The sequence below is a fragment of the Phalacrocorax carbo genome, chromosome 5 (genome assembly GCF_963921805.1).
Source record: "Phalacrocorax carbo chromosome 5, bPhaCar2.1, whole genome shotgun sequence".
Classification (NCBI taxonomy): domain Eukaryota; kingdom Metazoa; phylum Chordata; class Aves; order Suliformes; family Phalacrocoracidae; genus Phalacrocorax; species Phalacrocorax carbo.
In genome coordinates, this window is record NC_087517.1 from 39,356,862 (window position 1) to 39,377,532 (window position 20,671).

General features: G+C 39.0%; 1 protein-coding gene across 4 annotated transcripts in view; it reads right to left on the reverse strand.

Moving 5' to 3' along the window:
* The window catches only part of ERBB4 (erb-b2 receptor tyrosine kinase 4), a 651,514-nt gene that overhangs the window by 122,829 nt on the left and 508,014 nt on the right, over window positions 1-20,671 (reverse strand). For all 4 annotated transcript variants that reach the window (XM_064452102.1, XM_064452100.1, XM_064452103.1 and 1 more), the window contains exons 17-19: window positions 13,912-14,044; window positions 11,242-11,364; window positions 9,980-10,078 (exon numbers count right to left, since the gene is read on the reverse strand). In XM_064452102.1, coding sequence (XP_064308172.1) covers window positions 9,980-10,078; window positions 11,242-11,364; window positions 13,912-14,044 — 355 coding nt within the window. The remainder of the gene's footprint in view (window positions 1-9,979; window positions 10,079-11,241; window positions 11,365-13,911; window positions 14,045-20,671) is intronic.

The following is a 20,671-nucleotide window of genomic DNA, read 5'->3' on the forward strand; positions in this document are numbered from 1 at the left end:
TATGACCTCCACCCAGTAAATTGAAGCCTGGGGAACTGCCCATAGGTAGTCCTTGCTCCAGGTGCCTCTACTTTATTGAGGTCTTACATTTCCATCAGATAAACTGTTATTTGACTGTACCTCAGCCGTTCCCTTCCTTTGCGTCAATACTGCTCCATATCACAGGATTTACCTATGCAAGTCAATCGATGAATGCCTTTGAATCTAGTATTGAGCAAATGCAACACAGCTGCAATTTGTCATCATAGCTCAAAAATCTACATTACTGTATTTTCTTAAACATTTTTGTATCAGTTGTCATGTAAAGCATTAGGATAAGAACAGGCCCTGGTCTATCTGAAATCTATTTAATTGTATTTTGTACTATGCATATTTGTCTACGCAATTAAAAACCTGATATTCTACATAAAGCAGAAACCTTCCAGATACAATTGCAGTCATCTTATAAGTAACTAAGAGGTAGGAATACCTATTCTCTCTCTTCTGTTGCTAATACACAATTTGCCTTATATCAAATGTCATCCAACTTCTTTAAAATACCTGACTTGGGGGCAAGCACTGACTGATAACAAGATATTTTGAAAATAGTATTTTAGACACGTTCTCAATGGGTAATTAGATAAAACAGTTTTGTCTGAAAACAAACCTCATATAGTAACTGCTTGTCTAAGTAAACATTCCAAGCTGATTTAAAATCAGAACATAATTAAAAAGAAAAATTAATTTAACAAATTAAATAATTTGCTTAGAGGTTATGAGATCTGTGCTGTAATTAACAGAGTCCCATCTGTAAATGGGTATAATAATAATAATAATATTAATTCCCCTATCCTTTATCTTTGTGTCTCTTCTGATTGAAAGCCTTTCAGGGCAGGGACGAGCTCACCATGTTTTCACAGCATAAAGGTTTTCTAATCTTAATAGGTCCCTGAGACGCAGTATATTACAATGAGAAGCAACACCAAAGTTAATATGGAAAATATTGCTCTGCAAAATCTCGTTTATTTTTGGAACTACAGTTTCAGTATTGAAGGACCAAGCATTTCAAACCAGCGATTACTGCTCCGTGGACTGCCAGCCACATTGTGACCCGAGCTCTATATCTGTTTATCCTAGTTATTGCACTGAAGTCTAAAAGGTATTGGCAGAATATTACAAAGATTATCAGCAAGCCAGTCATGTACCAGATTTCCCGACTTATTTCTCCCATTACAACTATGTGACAAGCAGCAATAGGGACAATAGACTATCACTTGTAGATAATATGTAGAATATGAATACAAATTATTAATTGCATAATTTTCATAAGCCTGTGACAGTTGCTGATGTATCAGAGGTGTCTAGATCAGCACTAAGACATAGAATACACTTAATTTTTGAAGAGTTATCTGCAACGAAGCACTAAGGTAGAAGTATTCCAAACTACAGTTTCTTAGAAGACTCCAAGATAAAATATATTTCAACTGTGATACTTAAGTTCAGCTCCTAAAAGCCTGTGCTTCTGTACCGTTAAATTTCTATTAAAAATGGACACAGTGTGAGTATTTGTATGTATAAAATGGTCTTGGATTTTTTTCCCCTCAAAACAACACAAAAAAACTTGTTGTCCCTTAACTTTAAGTTGACTTGGCACTTTGGCAGTACAAAAACAAGTATGACAAATATAATGCATTGATCCTCCAGCGCCCTTTGCCCTTGCTCACTTTCTGTATTGTCACTGATCCGTGAGTTGCAGCACATGCTGGAGCTCACACACAGCCCCATCAGCCTGCTTTCATGAAAAATCTGATATGTAATAGCCTACCCATCTGGCACTGAACTAAATCACAGACAAGTCTACTTCAAAAACGATTAGCCAGCACATATATAGAGCTTTACAGCCAGCTCCTCTAACTTAAATACCAAGACATTTCTTTTTTAGCCTTTCCCTTAAACCTCATTAGATTCACTGTTAACCTTGACCTAGTGATGGCTTGTTTGGGATGCATTACAGTTAAGCCTGTGGAAACAGTACCCCTTTTCTTCTTAACAGAGGTCCCATAAAAACCTGCATTTTTTTTATCAGTGTGGCAACATTCTGGCATATGCATTGCCCTTTAGGAACTTAAACATTAAAATGTGTCTATTTTATATTGCTAACGTGAGCTGGAGGCTCAAAGAGAAAATGCAAAGCAATACATGTTTCTTAAATAGAGGCTTCCAGTATTTTTCAGAGGTAAGCCAGCACTAGTTGTCCAGTTCTCAGTGCCTAAGTCTGCTTTAAAAGCAGATATCTGTGTCAGCTTCTTCTCACAACATATCAAGCATTACTCAATAATCTTATCTTCCATTTTACCAAGTTTTGCCAGTTTTACTTCTGCACTTTGCATGTGAATATCAGAAAGACCCTGCAAAGAATTCCAGTGTTCCTAGTCACTTTGCTGATGTTTAAGGAAGGCCGTTTCTCGTGTGAGTAATTACAAGTCTATTAGCTATAAGCCCACCACTCCAGCAAGATCTGTTCCTACACAGGTAACATCTTCCCCTCTGCCTTAAATCACACCATCCACTGGCTGTGTGGATGAAAAGACTAGCACCTGCAGGCACTATCATGCTGGGAGGTGAGACCCAAAATTTATGGCCTTACACGATCCAGTAGAAATTTTTACTGAAGTGCATAAGATTGCTCTCCTAAAAATCACATCCAGATACAAAGTACTTAAAGTCCTGGGAAAACATGAAGCTGGAGGAGAGCATTCTGGCTCAGGCCCAGACCAAAGGACAGCAACATACAGTGCAATGCCAAGAACTAGAGACCTACGGTACTGTAAGGAACAGAAAACTCATCATGGAAATACAAATCCCAAGAGCTACTGATTAAGCCTCCTAATTAAACTACTGTGTACCACTTTTGATACTCATAGCACCACTTCTCTGCCTTTTACATTTTATTTAATATTCCCATTCTTTGCCTGTTCAATTTCCAAACACTTTTTAAAAAATACTCTCTCCTACTGTGTCCCAATAAAACAGTGGCAACTATGGGATCCTGACCTTCATAACAACAACACATACAGCTAAGCAAATAACTGAGTTCATGTTTCAGTAACCAAGCTCAAAGACACACTCCAAGGCAACAAGTATCAACCATGTCATTGGTGTACCTCATATCTTTAAAAGAAATCACAACACAAGATATCAGTTCAAAGTGTTTCCTTCACACACACACTCTTTACAGCCAAAACTACTTCTAGAATTTGATTAGAGTTTTTAATAGTTTCAATTAATCCACAATTATGTTTCCAAGTGAATAAACTAGCTTTCCTTCCTGATCTTCTCCCCACCCACGGATCTACTCAACCTTATGGAGCGTTTCCGACTCATAATGCAATACAAATTTTAAATACAGAGTTCTGTCATTGCCATCAACAAAAAGCTTCTGAATCTACTTCCTAACTCATTTAGGAATAACTCGCAATGTCAGTCACTCTCTAAAGCGTGTCATCCTCTCGTAAACCTGTGGCATACTTCTTGGAAGGATGACTCCAGAGGTGATATCCTGGCCCTGCTGAATTCACCGGCAAGTTCACAGCTCCCACTGATTTCAACAGGGCTCAGATTTCCCCCAGTACCAGTAGCAGGCAAACTCCTTCCCCCAGTGTATTTTCCAGTTAGAATGTTACGCCAGCAGAACTGATTCCAAACAGCCTGCCTGGTCTGCCTGTGCTTCTGCTTCATCCTTTCTCTGTACATACTTTCTCCATACAGCCACATGCTTTTGCATATGGAAAATTAAGTACCCCGCCCCCCCATATACACACACATCTTACCCTCACATGTTACGGAAGAGAAAAAATACTGGAGTAAGTAAACATTCAAAGAGAAAATTATTACTTAAGATGGAAATAACAGAAATGTGGCTTTGCAACAGTTAACCTTCAGATGACTAAAAGCAGTTAACCTTCAGTAATGATCTGATTTCCAGCTTCTAGAGGCTGATCACTCTCGGGGCTTGTGCATGGTATGCAGAGTTCTCAAGGACAGCTTGATTTCTGGCACCTCTGGACAAGTTGGAAATTGTAACTGCAATCACAGTGAGCTTCTGTGCCTGGAACTGACAGGCAAACAGTTCCCCCTCCCAAGTGGCTACACTTACAGTGTGTGTAAGTGGGAGGAAGAGCGCACAAAAAGGAGTCTACAGTCAGATGAGTTAGGTCACCCCTTGCCCCCCACCCCCAACAACTTAACATGATGGAGTGAAAATCTGTTTGAATTGCAGCTGAAGCACACTGCCAGGCAGTGCAGCAATACTACTGTTCATTATCAGCTATTCTCCCTGACCCCTTATGCCAGTTGGAAAGGAGGATGTTTACATAAATGGCAGCAGACAAACATAAGGAAAAAGGTCTCACTGCTGCCATAAAGGATTTAATTTAATCATAAAGCTTCCCTTTAATCTGAGGTTTAAGATTAACTCAGTTGTACTTCCCAAGCAGCCATGCACTCTGTGGATGACTGCGGGGTGCCTGGATGTACTATCCAACTACTGTTAGTGTCTTTTCAGACTTTCAGAAGCATCTAGAGGAACTGTTGAAGACCTGGGCCAAACACTTGGCTAGGTAGCATAAGATGTATACAAGGAATGAAAAATAATTCAAGGGACAGACAAAAAATATTTCTCCAGTCGTCTACATGGTCATATAAGGCAGGATTTTACAAGAAGACTCAGTGTAAATGTATCTGTGTCAACTGAGAAACTGAACATCATAGAGTGTGTCACAGGAATCCCCAAGGGCTCTATGAAAGCCACCATGGACCAGGGAAGAAACCCAAAAATTTCAGCTTAGAACCTTTCTATGTCTAATGCCAATGGTGGAAACCAAGAAAAGGTAAGTCTTCTCTCACCTTCCCCACTTAGCTAGCTGGAGCTAGCTGTATCTCCAGTCTACTTTCTACAGTGGCGTCTAGACATATCTGAAGAAATAAAGACAGCGTCTAGACCTATCCGCATCTCTGCAGGTTTTCAGCTGAACAGGAGACAAAATTCTCTTTTGCTAGTCCGCTACATGCTTTTTTTCCTCTTTAAACCTCTGACCCAAAGGTAAGTTTGTCACATCTTGAGGACTTGTCTTAGAATAAAGACAGCTTACAGGCTTACAAAAGCTGTTTCTTTTTGCAGTACAAGACGACTGCTTTATTAATTTAGTTAATTAGGCCAGACATAAATAAAAGATGTGGGTATCAGCCCCCTATATGCAGCTTTAATTTGTTTGCTGCATGCCTGGTGGAGGTCATTGTCACTTATTACCTTTACACTTCACTTGACAAACGCTCTCCTGCACACTGAACACTGCTCCCAGAGACAGCAGGGAACTGTACTAAGTCCAGGCGAAGTCAAGAAGCCCCCTAGATCTTAATTATAAAACCATAAAAGAAAGCAACTGCCTCTGAAGCTCTCTTACCAGGAAACAAATGAGAATGGGCAATTTATTTCCAACCATAAATCCCAAACCCTTCAGTTTAATTTTTCCCAAGTTAACTTTCTCACCTAGCTAAGCAGTGCTGCCTTCTATTATTAGCTTCTGGCCCAATATCAGCTGACCACCATCAGTCAAACTGTCTTCATCTCAATGAGCTCAGGGACTCCCAAGGAACTCTGTGTATGCAGACTTGTGCTTGCAGCCTCTAATTATTTTCTAACAGATAATGGAGCATTTAAGTTCAGAGAGGATAGATTAAACTTGTAAGTGTATCAAAACCCTGGACAGAATAACAGCTCGCAGGATTACTTCCTGGAAATACCACACTTGGCGGGCTAGACAGGAAAGGCCCTCATCAATTGTCTGTTTCCCCATGACACGTTAAAGACTTTTTTTTAGCCTCAAAGGCAGTTTGCTGTGCTTTCCAACTGCAGCATGACTTTGGAATGTATTACATTATCTGTCAAGCATCTGGTTTGATGTTAAACCACCTGATAAGGCCAATGGCTACTTGACTTATCAGACAATCATAACATTCAAATAATTTGAGGCTGAGGAGGGGAATTGTTTTCACAAGTGAAATTATAAGTCCCTGTTCTACTATCAAGTAGCCTCTTGGCTGCATATTGCCTTTTTTCCTCACAACAAGCCTCTCTTCCCTCCTTAAAACTCAGGACCCTCATATGTTCTGTTAGCAGCCTTAGGGTGAGGAGCAGGATATCCTTCCCTCCTGATACCCTTGTGTCCACTGGTGGCTCCCCTCCCAGACATGCTTGCAGGCAGACCAGTAGCAAGAACACCTGCACTTGGAATTCAGATTCCAGCACCCTTCTGGGGACGATGAAGTGTGACCAGCCAAGCAGGGAGGAGAAACTATGCCCCACAACTTAAACAGCCAACTGCTTCAACACCTGAAGAGACATTGTTTAGACTGTGAAATTATTCCAGAGATAATACGTATTTCAGAAATAGGTGGAAAAAAGGTAAACCTGCATGTTACAAAACAATAACAACCACCTCTGAAGGATGAAAACAAATCCACAGAAGTCCACATGTACATTCTGCTTCTGCCCTCAAGAAGGCGGTATGGGTTACTTAGCAGACTTCAGCGTGCACTATTGTAACAGACACGGACTACTGAAGTGATAAAAACTACGTAAGAAAGCAGGGAGCACAGTACAAGAAAAAGAGCTAGCTGGGAATGTGTGGAGAAAGCAGAGAAAACAGATGCTGTTACAACTCCCTGAAGAAAAGTTCTAAATAGGGGATGCACTTTTTGATGATGGTCAATTCATCATCTCCTGATGGGAGGAGGGTGGAAGGTGTTTGGCCATAGCAGGTGCTAACATCATGCATTATATCATTATAGTCATTACAGATCCATTAGTGGGTGTTCAAGGTGCCGAAATGACAGCCCAGTAGCCAAATTGTTGTTCTTGAGTTTTTTAGCATAACATTTAGCAGAATTTAAGGAACTTGAAGAGCACTTTTAGACTTACATTCTACCAACTTTAGAAGTTTTAACCAGAGCCTATGGGCCATGCCACTAACATCTATACCAGCTATTTCTGTAGACACTGAAGTGTCCCAGGTACCCTCTCTGTACACAAACTGCTGTTTACAGAGGCTTTATTTTCCAGAGCCTCTCTAAAAGGAATGCTGTTTTACTTGCAAGTACAAGGACACACACTATTGAGTAAAAAGGAATTACTGACAAAAGCACACCTATACTTGACAAGTACAAAAAAATTAGTCAAGGGTGTGACTCATATGACACCTCCCTCCTCTTCCCTTTCATATCCAACATGTCAGACACTTACTTAAGAAAGACTTAATCCCTACTGTGTTTGTAATTGCGCTTAGCCACCTATATACCTTTAAAGAAAAGCTGATACAACTGCTTTTAACCAATGACTATTCATAATACTCTTTTTGCTGAAATCACAACTGATGCATTTTGCTTTCATATGTATACTTTAATTTTCCTAATAAAATAACGCCAGTAAAAAGTATTAAGTTTTATCAGGATAGTTATACTGACCAAAGCCTTGTTGTGTGAATGAGTAAAACACATTTTTCTATGACAACTTACTCTTCAATGAAAGATATTTAAACTATCTCCTCATAATAGCTTAAAATTTTAAAAAGTTGAAAGCTATATCGTTTCTGGGACAGAGAAGAGTGAGTGGTCACATTAAAACCATAAACAATGTCTAGGTCATCCTCTTAAAAAAATGCGTCTTGTTTCCGGAAATAAATGACTGGGTTAGGAGGTGAGGATGGCAGGAACAACTGTACGACTGGCATGAGCAATTATTTCAGAAGAATGAAATTAAATAATAATCTTCTTCAGTGCAGTACAGCAAAGGATGTTACAGACCGCTGCACACATATCAAATGCAGTATTGATACAAAACATCTTATTCCTCCTTACTAATGATGAAGTCCAATTCTTTTTTATTGTGATTAAAAATAACCTTTAGGTTATTACTAACCTCTAGGACTAAAAATTACCTTCACTTTTCTCTCACCTTTTTACCACTGGGTAGGAGACTCATAAGAAACTGTTATTTTAAAGCGAAACCTTTCGTAGTGTGGCTATACCTTAAATAGTTAAAATCTCTACAGATTCCAAAAACCCTTATAACTTCTGAGCCATTTATCAGATGTTATGATGCATACACTGGAGTGAAACATGGTCCAATGAATTAAGTCAGCTGATCAAGCTGAGCTATGAAACCTCAGACAAGTAACTTGTCTTTTAACAAGGACTTTACATTTTCTTTGTAAAGCGTTTTGAGGTTAATCAATACCAAAGAAGGACATATTACTATTATTTCCCTCTTAGGTAAAGGGTCAGATCCTCAGCTGGTGCAAGTTGCTCAGTTCCACTGACTTTCATACACTGATAATAATTCTCTCATCTTGAAGCTGGAATTAACATCAGACATGGAGTGCAGGCTGCATTCAGTGTCCTTGTACTCCCTGCATCTTAACTTCAAAAGGGTGTTGGATACCAGCTCTCCTCTTTCTGGAGCTCTACCATTAACAATACTCTTGATCATTATTTCGTCCATTAAACAAGCTTCTAATATCTTTATCTCTTTAGTGCAATTCATTCCTTTTCAACAGGGCCAAAATGGCCATTTTTCTTTTTATTTGTGCACACCGACTATTGAATATCATCAACATAAATGTGCGGTGCTCTGTAAACAGCACAGGAAATCCCTTCACCTATACAGCCATTGTTCAATTGCCTAAGAACTCATGCATGATAATTTCTCTGAAGCAGCTAAATAAACGTACATCTCTATTAATATCTAGATGGAAGAATAGACTATGTGATGGGAGTATGTTCTCCTTGTGGTTTACAGTGTCATTAATGATAACCAAATTAAGCCTATACACTGAACAGATCTTCAGGGCTTAAAAGTCCTATGTAATTTTCAAGTTCACAGGAGGGATTTACAAAAAAGTGTAAATTTCTATGATTTGTCAAAAAATTGTCACAGAATAGGACATACACATTCACAGTGTCAACAAGGCTTGACCTTGACATGGAGCTAAAAACTTGAGTGCATAGTCTCTGTGAACATAGAACATTCATGAAAATTGTGATCTTGACCTCTTATTAACAGTATTTCAGATCAGTAAAGCAAAAAGGTTTTAAAAATCCAGTGTACTTGAATTTTCTTTCCCCTCCCTGTTATGCTTTGATGCTGCTGACAGCTCCCAGACTCTCAGTGCTTAGTTCTCAGGAACACTGCAGCAGAAGAGAGCTGAGGCTGAATTTCTGATCCTGTGAGTTCCACACCAGTGGAGACCTGCATACATGGTAAGATGCTCCCCTGCAACTACTTCTGAACTTGTCTCTAGCTTCTCTGCCATGGAAAGATTGTCTCACACATGAGACAGAGGAGTTTCAGCCTTCCACTGTTGGGAAGACCATTTAATAAGAAAACTCCAGGCCTCTTCGGGTCCATGATATCTCCACAGTGAAAAAGCCAGCCCTTCATTACCATGGCACTGACAGTGCAGGTAACTTATGGTTCTGGAATGGAATCATCTACATGCAGTAAACTAAACAGGGCAGAGCATTGCCTCATACAGATCTGCCTAGCTCTACAGCTCCACAGAAGCTGCACTGACCTACTCGCAGCTGAGGTGTAACCTTGTTTGTTTTTTTTTTTTGGTTGGTTGGTTTTGTTTGTTTGTTTGAACATTGCTGCAATAAAGAATGCTACAGATATGCATTAACACTGAGACAGCTTGTCACAGGCTAAGGGAAGGAAGGAAATGGCCTACACAAAAAATGTCAGCAGCTGAACTTTTCTAGGGACATGGTATTGTAGCACTTGCTGAACATCAGCACAATTTCAGTCCTGTGTACAAGCCTCCTTCCACTATTTAAATATAAGGAAAGAAAACTGGCAGAAATTCCTCTCTGCAATCTCTGTGGACTACAGAAAGACGGCCCCCACCCCACCAAGACTCAGAGATGCTGATCATCTCTTACTTACATCCATAAACTCCACATTGGCTTTCGGACCAGTGGTTTCATTAAGGATTTTAATGGCCACAGGAATCTTTACAGTTTCTCCCTCGGGGACCCAAATGCCCTAGAAAGATTTTTAAAAAAAGTGACGTAAGACAACAATCATAAAAACTTCATTCAGAGTTATAGTTCTTTTTGAAGCATTTTGTCACGTTATGTAGTTCAGTTATGAACCTCAGAACTGAGAATACAAAGTTATAAAACAATAAAAATTCCACTAAACTACTTCCTAATTGATATATGAGAATTAAAAGCTGAGATGGCTAAAAAGTAAACTTTAAATTTAAAATTCACAAACTGTTTGTCTCTTGGGCTACTTTTTCATCCTTCTTGAGTATTGCTGCGTCCTTGGCAACCTCATGGTCCCCATCTCTATAAATTTATTATTGCCTAAATATATTCAAACTGATTATGCAAAACTGCATTCCCATGACCCCGTAGCTGTAGTGAGCTGGTCTGTACTTCCTCCATTTCCTTCCCAGTTTGAAGACAGATGCAGTATCTGTCCTCCTCCACTGCTCTGACATACTACCTCGATTTGGCAGGTTTGCATTGCTCCCAAAGGGTTGGTTGATCGGTTTGACTTGCTCATTAAGCCCTACTTCATGCCTTTGAGATTCAGACATGACCAACAGATCATAAAAAAAAAAATAAAAAATCTTTAACTGAAGTATTTTTTCCCTTGTGGGCTCTGCTCCTACGTCCCGGTTGTTAAAGGGTGCATTGACATAATTAATTTTTTCTATTTAGATGGAAGAAACAAAAAGTATTATGGTTTAGCTAATGACAATATTGTTTTACGAGGTATGATTACTATTACAAGACCCATGTGACACTTGCAAAATAAGAGACAAAGTTTAGCTAGCCTTCCAATAGTGTACTGCAAAGCCATTATGTAGGAACAGAATGACAAACTTTGATACTTTGATATATATTAAAATATATCAAGACAGCCCAGCTTGCATAGTCCTCTTTTCATGCAAGGATACTTGTGGCTGACACTCCTTTCCTCACCACGAAATACCACCTGCATGTCTGATTAAAACTGAAGTTAACATTTGAGCCTGGAGATGTGCTCCTCCCACACAATTCCACTATCCTATGAGTTTCCCAGACATGTAGGACTCATGAACCCGCCCACGGTATGGTATGCTTTGCTGCAATGCAGAACTTGACTGTTCAGAAGTTAAATGAGGGAACTCACTGCTGTGTACTGAAGACTCTTACCTTGTATACAGTTCCAAAGGCTCCAGAGCCAAGAACCTTGACTCTTTTCAGCTCAGTTTCCTTCAGAATACGAAGCTGTGCTTGGTTGGGTGCCGTGCCACTTGGAGTCAAGGGTTCCACAAGCTATGAAGGAAAATCCAACAGTCTTATTTATTTGAAAATGTGAGAACTCGTCAGAAGTTTATTCTGAAAACAACCAATCCCACTAAATACTGGAATAAGACAGTGGTGGGGTCTACTGACCATTAACCTGACAACTTGTGGAGGGATTTCTTACCTTCAAGGCAGATGAGCAACGATAAGAAGCCAAGAGATGCAATAAAGAAAATCCTCACTCAACATGTAGTAATTTCCACCAGGAATTGTATGATGGAATTATGAACTGGAAATTGAATCAGTGTCACAATAACACACCCAAGGACTTTTGCTAATGGAGGCAGTATAAATATTTTCTACATGACAGAAATACAGCATTTATTATCAGTGCACCACATTCTATTTTTGCCCATTTTAGTGCCTTTTAAGTTGGCCATATTTCTTTTTAATAGCCCTGACTTAATGGCTCATCACGTTCTTATTCTGTTTTGGGGAAGGGACTATTTTTCTGAACTTCTGTTACACCACACAGGAGGACAGCTTTAAGGAGAAAACATCTTACAGCATACAGCTAATTTATAACAGCCATAAATTTACTGCAAAAAAGGCACAATTAAACAATTTGCACAAGATGTCCCAAGAAACTTTGTAAATGAGCCACTATAGCACATTCAGTTAAAAACACTCTCAGATCTCAACGTTATACTGTCTCCGTCAGAAAAAAAAACAACCCACAATGCTTCTTTAAAAATAAATTAAAAATACATGAAAAGGACAATATGCTGAACAATGAAAAATAGCCTGTTCCTTTACAGGATGTGGAAAATAATTCTTGGCTACTCCTACTCAAATCGGTTTGAAATCACTGCAGTATTTCAAAGTTGTCTGTTTAGAAGGCTAAACTCATGATGCTCTGCAGTTTGATAACTACTTCTATGGCTCTTTAAGCATCATGAACTGCTTAATTAGTTGACCAGACTACTTTGATTCAGGTGATCACAGAAATAATTTGTGAGCTGTACTTTTTTTAGAGTGATTTCTGTTTCCTCCTTCCCACTTTAGATGTCCAGTACTCACATGGTGAAAGAAAGAAGGTTTACTGTAAAAGAAAAGTAGACAGACTGGCGGTACACTTCTGTATTTTCAGTATGGGAAGGGTAAAAACAGCTTCTGTGCCACAGTCCACCAGCACAGGTATGGCAGGGAAAAGTGTTGTGGGCATCTAAAAAAATGCTTGTAGAGTTTTACTGAGAATGATCTACAGAAAGAATAGGTTTGTTACAGCCTCCAGCTAAAAAACAGACTTTAGTTGAAGCTGTAGTCACTTGTATGTTTATTTCAGGATGAGCTGATTTAATCTTCAGTATCTAAGCCAAGACAACAGCTTCCCCACATGTTCAGTAGGAGACCTTGGAGCTCCAGGAACTGCTGTAGCCACAATTTCTATCTGACCAAATGGAGAATGAGAGCTGGACTTCAAAGCTAATACTTTTCAAATCCAATGAAAACTACCTGCTGAAGATCGTTTATGCTTAAGTAGGGGCTGATACAATGGCAAGATTTACATACCTGAAGGCAGTGAGTATTGTTAAGCTTTCTATAAAACTGAACAGTATTTAAGAAGCAACAAAAATTTTAGCCAAGCATAAAGATACTTAGGCAAACAGATTGGGGATGCATGTGTCATTTGCTCCCGGACTCTACAGTGAAGGTGAGTGGGAGCAGGACCCTTGAAACAGAACGGAAAACAGCATTGTCAAAGAATCACTAGCTAATATTCCCAAGTTTTATTATCTTACAAGGGGGACCCTAATTGCAAAGTGTCTCAAGCATAGGACAGAGGAGATGGTAGTAATCACCTTTGCTGTAGCTGACAGATAAAGTATGTTTAAATACACTTCCTAGATTGCCCCCTCCACTACTGGCATTTCAAAGTGTAGGATGGAGTGGGGACAGCACTCTGTCCCATAGCTCCACTACATATTTTTCCCAGTAGAACTGTGAACCTCATTTGGTTAAGCCCTGGGAAGTATCTTGGCTTAATAAAACACAGCATTATTACTGATCATGACTACAGACTCTGACAAAATCTGGACCACAAAGGCAATACAGGCACTGAGAACAACAGTAAGTGACAACCTCTGTGTTTAAGCATTCCTGATGACCTTAAGTTTGCATCAGAGCTTGCTGAACTTATTTCAGTCTTAGAAGCTGACCTCAGTGTACACTGGATGAAAACCCATAATACCTAAACATGAGAGCTGCTAAATGTACTGATGAACTGGGATAGAAGTTCAGTTGAGATCAGGATGGGAGTTCAAAAATCTGGCAGAACATGATGTTGCGATCATGTAGATCTCTTTTGGTCTTCAAAAGCCATGAATCTATGGATGTACAGAAAACTAGTATCTTGAAATAGCTTAATTCATTCTGTCAGTTCAGTCCTTCAGAAGTTAGCAAAAAGATTTCTACAGACCTCTCTGGTAACTGGATTGAAGACCCAAATGTCTTTAATATAAAAGCAGAATAGCACTGCATATTTTTTCAAATATACTGCAAGAAGTGCACACTCACCTCAGTCTCCAGGAATCTTCTCAATGCTCTCTTCTTTTTAATGCTTTTGCGCCGAACATACACAGCAAATGTCAGGCCCACAATGACGATGATGAAGAGGCCACCAATAACTCCCGCAGCAATCAGAGGGGTTCTAGCAATCAGAATCAGAGACTATTTTTAGGTAGAGTGATAGACCAAAGAATGGTTGGGTACATAAAACACAATCACTTGGAAAGCTTATTAACTGTCTTATGACCAGAATTTCTGAGTCAGTCCAAATAGGAAGGCAGGGGAAATACATTAACAAATGCTAGAAGTTTTCTTGGTTTTAATCAATATACCAATTCTACTTTTTTTCAAACTGCCATGCATATGTGAGGAGTTGTGTGGACAAGGAGATACAACATGCACTTTGATGGCAAATGCAAATCTGCAATGGCAAAATAAGGATACAGGTATCTGCAGTTTTGCTGCAAGAGCTTTAACTATGTTTCCTCTTTGGCTCCATCTAGATTAACTCACGGGCTTGTGTATTTAGGGGAAAACAAAAATTCCCAAACTAGCAATATGATGTGCCTTCCCTGAGGAGGAAGTAAGATGCAACTTCAAACATGGTGTTTCATAGACAAATCTTGGAAGCATCATACTCATTCACCTTCCTCAAGTGGAGGGTATTTATATATGGACAACATAATTCATGACTAGAACCACACACACTCTTGGAACTCCTGGTTCATTACTATCACACACAAACATTTTGGTCCGGGGTTATGGCTGCACACATCTGGTTTTGTTGTGGCTTTTCAGCACAGCCAAATCCCAGATCAAACATCTGGTGTGTTGGAACCAAAAAGCTCCTGTGAACAATGCCAAGGGAGGCTCAGCTTTTGCACAAGACCTGTTGTCCCCCCACTACTCCCTGTAACTCCTTTCAGCTTTCCAGGATCTTGAGCAGCATGAGCTACAATTACTGATTTGGTTTTCCATAGTGATAAGATATAGTAGGCCGGCATCATGGTAGATACTACACATGCACAAAACAAAAAGACTGTCTCAGAGAGTCACTCTGTTTGACTTAGGTGCCCACATTTGGAGATTGCCTACACAGTCAGTGGAGAAAAGCAGGCTCTCTCCGAAAAAAAAAGTCAAACCAATAGGTGCTCTGACTCACTCTCTTTCTCTCCCTGCTCTGTCTCTAAAGGGTGGGTAGCAGCCTCCAAACAAAACATTCAGTTAGGCATTTTCACAGAATACCAACAACTTACTAGCATAACCACACTCTCAGTGTTTACCATCTCTCCAACAACAGCTGGACAGTAGCTGAAAAGATGGGCAATAAGAGACTGCATGACAACTGCAGAGTATAAATGGTGCTGAAACCACTGCCTGGTAACTACAGGAAATAGGTTAACTTTTGCCAACATTGTGGAAATATCACTGCTATGCTTTAACAGCCTTCCTTGATTATATCTGAATGATGATGAAAGATACATTATGGCCTATTAATAAAAATGTATCACACAGCTATGGAAAATTTAAAAGGAGCCTCCCAAAGAAATAATAAATTGATTTATCTGACCCTTTATTCTTCTTTTTATGTGCTACCACAAAGCTGAGCAGTGAGAAGCAGTGCCATCTAACTGGGTTTGGTATATTAAGGTGTGCCTACATTACCACTGAGTACCATTTTGAAGGCCATCTCTAAACTGTCCTAACTGTCCCTTGTTACTGCAGTTTGGTTCAGAGAGGTCTCAAAGCACACAGCCTGGATTCATTTCAGATGCCAAACAGAAGATATATTTCTGGAGTGCTCAAACCTCTAACTGGCATTAAGGTCCACAGGATCAAACTAGCGCTGACCCAAAGAAAAATCCCTTGCAGCCACACAGCCTAGAAATTGGGACCATTACCTATTTCATCCTCCAGATCGAATCTGACTGTCACTCACTTCACATTAACAGAGACAAAGCCATGTCTAGTTATTAAAGCACCATGTTTAAAGCACCACTATTGTGTTTGCCCAGGGAAAACATATTAACATTACACAACACTGTAAGGCATATTATAATTCAAAGACTTTACGATGGAAACCACAAAGCCTGCAAATAAAGGGAACTGATTGTTGTTTGGCTGTAAAATGGATGATGATATTTGGGAAATACAAGTCCAGTACCACCTACTCCTCAGGCAGACACACTCCTACTTCATCTACTTTGGCCTTAAAACACATTCCCCTTTCTAATTCCATAGGTTACTCTGCTGTTTCTGAGTGCAGAACTCAGATTAAAGGACCTGGCATATCCACTCTAAACAATGCTCCTTTTTATTTGCATGTGTTTTCTGTGATGCTGATGCAAGAAACTCTTTAATAGACAATTATGAGAAACTCTGGACATCAAAAGACTTCTGTGGAGCTAGTACTGACAAATGATCTTGAGCAGAGGAATTTTTATTTTTTTTTATGCTGAATGAATATCATATAATTTTCAGCAAGCACCACCAAACCACAGACTGACAAAACAGGCAGGAGATCTCTTGGCTTTAAAGTGCATATTAATAACTATCATAACAGCTGTCAAAATAAATAATTAGAGTTTTATGGTACGATGTACACTAAAAATGGTCCAAACAATATTTACATGACAGACCATAATAAGGAAACTGCTCCAAAGGAGACAATGACTAGTGAAGAAAATAAAATGAAGTTACAAATTCCTTGCAGCCCTTTTATTGCTATAGAGTTCAGGGGTCCAAAATGAATTTTTATGATCCATTGCATCAACTCTAATTGACTTTAAAAGAAAGTCCTCATCATTTTTAGTAATGAATTGAAAAAAAGCAAATAATTTTCAAAAACTTCACCAAACAAGCATTTAGACATTAATGCAAAATATGCTGTAATTGCATATTATACCTGAATTTTCAGGAGGTACCATCTAAACACACTATTAAGCAATCTTAGTAAGAGGAATAATAGAACACGAGGGAAAAAAACATATTTAAATGCAAAACAAATAACTGTAATGCAGAAGTTGTTTTATTTTGAACTCAAATAGAGATTAGCTTCCTTCACTCGTAAGTCCACTACCCTTGCATAAAAATCATGTCAGACACAAACATCATGGACCTAAACGGATACGACTGTATACCGTACAGCTTGCTGCACTCTGCTACTGAGCTAAGCCCAAAGTCAACAATCACGTGTTTTACTTGCTACAATACCAAATGACAAGTCACTGCCTTTGGTGCTTTCTGGTACCATCAGTGCAGTTCACTGTTGTTTCCAACCACACGTAGATTATTTTCTAAGCCCCATTTTCTGGGTATCATCAACTTTATTTGGGTTAATTTTTACTTATGTTCGTTAGACTGAGCTTGCTTTTCTATCTATTCTGCTAACATCTTCAAGTCTCCTGTATCATTTCCCTACTATTTTCATGTTTGCAGTGTCTTATATTTAATACCCTGGTGAATTTAATTAACCTGCTGTTTACCTTCCTTTTACTTTTTTTTTTTCTTTGTTAAGGTTGTTTAACATGCATCCCTGCGAGGTGCTGCTGATTAGAGACACTGCTGAAGACAAGGAACCTTTCTCCCATTTTGTTTTCTTTATCCAATCCTTTTTTTTTGCATATGCCTCTAACCAACAGTTCAGCTTCACATACAACTGGACACACAAATCTCATCATCTCTAGTGGCATTAAGGGCTTAATCCACTTATATTTTTGTTACATTGCTGTCCCACAACCACCTCTGTGAACACAATTCACTATATTTGCCCACCTCAGACTACTGCCCGCTTAAAACTAATTCCATGAAAGTTAACAGAAGCAGTGTTGATGCAGAGACAAAAATTTCACTATCAAAAACCCCATTTTGTTAAAGCCATTTTTAAAGGCATGGAGGCACCATTTCTCTGTTAGGGCTCAGAAATACTCAAGTCAAGCAAAGAGAGGTAGTTCCATGTCAGTCCTGCCCATCCAGCACAAATAATGGACAGCTAAAAGTTGACCCTAACTCACATTTCTTTCAGCTCCGCTATGAACCCACCAACAGGAAATTCCTGATACAGCCACTACTTTCCTTTACACACTGAAAATCTACCCCAAAGGGTTAAAAAAAATCTCTGCTAAGTGTTTCTGGACTTTTATGCTCATCAAAATAGACTTAACAGTCCAAGAAATATGGCCCTGAATCATAATTCAACCCCATATAATTAACTTGCCACCCCCACCCCTCCCTCAGCTGAGGACAGAATACCCAATTAATGACTGGAAAAGGCAGCAAAAGGGGAGGCAGTGGAGGGAAAAAAAAAAATCACAATGTGAACAATCCTGCCTTTTAAACTGAAAACTGTGTATCTGCAGCTAAAAGTTGAAAGTAAGATTCTAGTATTCCCTTCAGGAGAAATTAGTAATATGTATTTCTTTTTAAATGTGTACTGTGTTTTCATATTTAGAAGCATGTAACACTCGCTCCCACACGCCAGAACTGTGACAAAAAGTTCAAAGTTAGCATTCCAAGGTGGACAAGGATGCTCAACAGGGGGGCTCATATCATTCCACCCCCTCCAAAACATCTGCAATTCCCACAGTGCTTTGAAACCAGGTATTGGAGCCTAATTACTGATTTAGATGAGAACAGGGTCTCACACCCTTGAGCGGAGAGTGCAGCAGAAAGGGGTAAAGGAAATAGAGTTGTAGTCCATGGAGTAAAGCTGAGAAAGAAAACCTGTTCTTCTATATTTGGCATTAACCCACCTAATCTGATATGTAAATAAATTGAGCTTTGAAGCTGAGCTGTTAGAGGGCTTTAAGTTCCTGTATCAACCTTCCCGTTCTTTGAGTTTTATCTATATATCCAAACAGGATTCATTACAACATTGAATATTTGCTAAGTATTTGCTTCTTGTAAATTTTGATTATCAAGGCATTATTTTTCCCTGACAGATGTCAGGAAATATGTTCTGCATTCCTCACCCCTTCCACCAGGGGGGAGTTTAGCTGATTTTGAAGCTGTGTTTTTAGAGATCTAACAGATTCTGCTAATCCTGGAATTATAATCTTAGTATTTAAAATATGTAAGATAACCCGACTGGGAAGCAAATGTGTATATATTTTAATAGCTTCTCTCTGCTGTGCAGCGTTCCCTTGGCAGAGCTCTACAACCACAACTTCCAAAGTGCCTGGTGTTCACAAAAAGCTGCTCCTGAAGGGTGGGAAGAATTCATGTTTTCCACATTAAGACATGCTTTGCTTTCTATTTTTCTTTTTCAAGAACGAGGCTCCCTTCCCTCTTTCTCCACCTAATCTGAGCGTGTTTGAACACTTACAAATGTCACCTTTAGATACAGATTAGGAGTTTTTATAACGTGTAAACACAGACTTTAACTCTGAGTAATCTCATGATTGCTACCAATTCTGCACTTAATCTAGATACGGGCAAACTGCATTCCATTGTACTATCAAGCAGCTGTAGCTAAACTCTGGTGGCAGGAATTTCTAGCCACAATTTTTCAATAAGCAAAATAACCACAATGTTGCAGTCTATATCTAGGTCCATTTGGCAGTTAAACATCAAACACAATTTCCACTTTGGACAAGGCTAATGTCAACAAACAGGTATCTATAGTCAGAATTGCTTTTTCCTTACCCACACTGGTTCCTATATTAAATCCCTCCTCTATCAAGTATTTAAGGACATTTCTACATCACCATAATCAAGTTACCTGTATGCTCAAAGTTTTTTCACCAGCTTTGCCAAATGAGAAGAACATGTGCAGAACAGAGACTTGCAGTCTCTAATTGACAGCATATACCCTTTCCTCCTCTAGTGTACCACCGTCCAAGATGTGCTGTTGAGAGCAACTGTGCTGTTAGGATACATCAAAATCTTTAACATATGGTGACATCTTTTACTGAAGGTTTGCAAATATCTTGGTTATCAGAGTGTCTACTGAAAACAAAATACCAACAAGACACAAACAAATAAATACATTATGTGCACTCCTTACATTGTAAAAGTGTGTCCTACTCATGCCTCATTTTTTTCAAAAAGGTAGAATTTGTCATTTTACTCAGGAAAATAAATGAGGACAAAGAAGAAAACATTAAGTATAGCTTTGAAAATCATTATAACCCAGAATTCTAGGCACTAATATGTATCGATTATAAATTTATGACATCTTTATTATCATTAAGCACACACAGTGCACAATGGATTTCTTTAATACTAGTTTCAAATCTGAAATGGATAGTTTAGGAAAACCACCACATTTCTGTTATGTTTTCACCATAAATTACTAAGAGCTCCCAATTTTAACTCACTGTTAATACAGTTGTCTGGGAAGAAATACTAAATCTCTGGGATTACAGTATCAATAGGGAGGCTTATCATGGGCTTCTCTGCCTATAAAACTGAAAACTCCATCTGACAAGTCTTGCACCGCCAGTATTTTTAGGCTGAGACTTTTCTCTTCTGCCACAACATACAAAAGGAATGCTGCTGTTATGAACTTGCACAGTGACTTTGTTTTGAGGCTTGTGCTTTAAGTAAACAGATTAACATTCCTGGTAAAATATGCCAAGTCAGGCCCCATATAATGTAGATTGATTTATCTGTGACAGAAAGCCAGTTAAATCCACTAGATTGGACTCAGAGGTGAAGCCAGTTCATCAAGTAAAAGAACAATCCTCTTTATAAACTTGTAATATTTCCCATTTCCTTTGGGAAGAACGATATTTTGCTTTAAATAAAGAAAACTAGTCCTGTAATGACC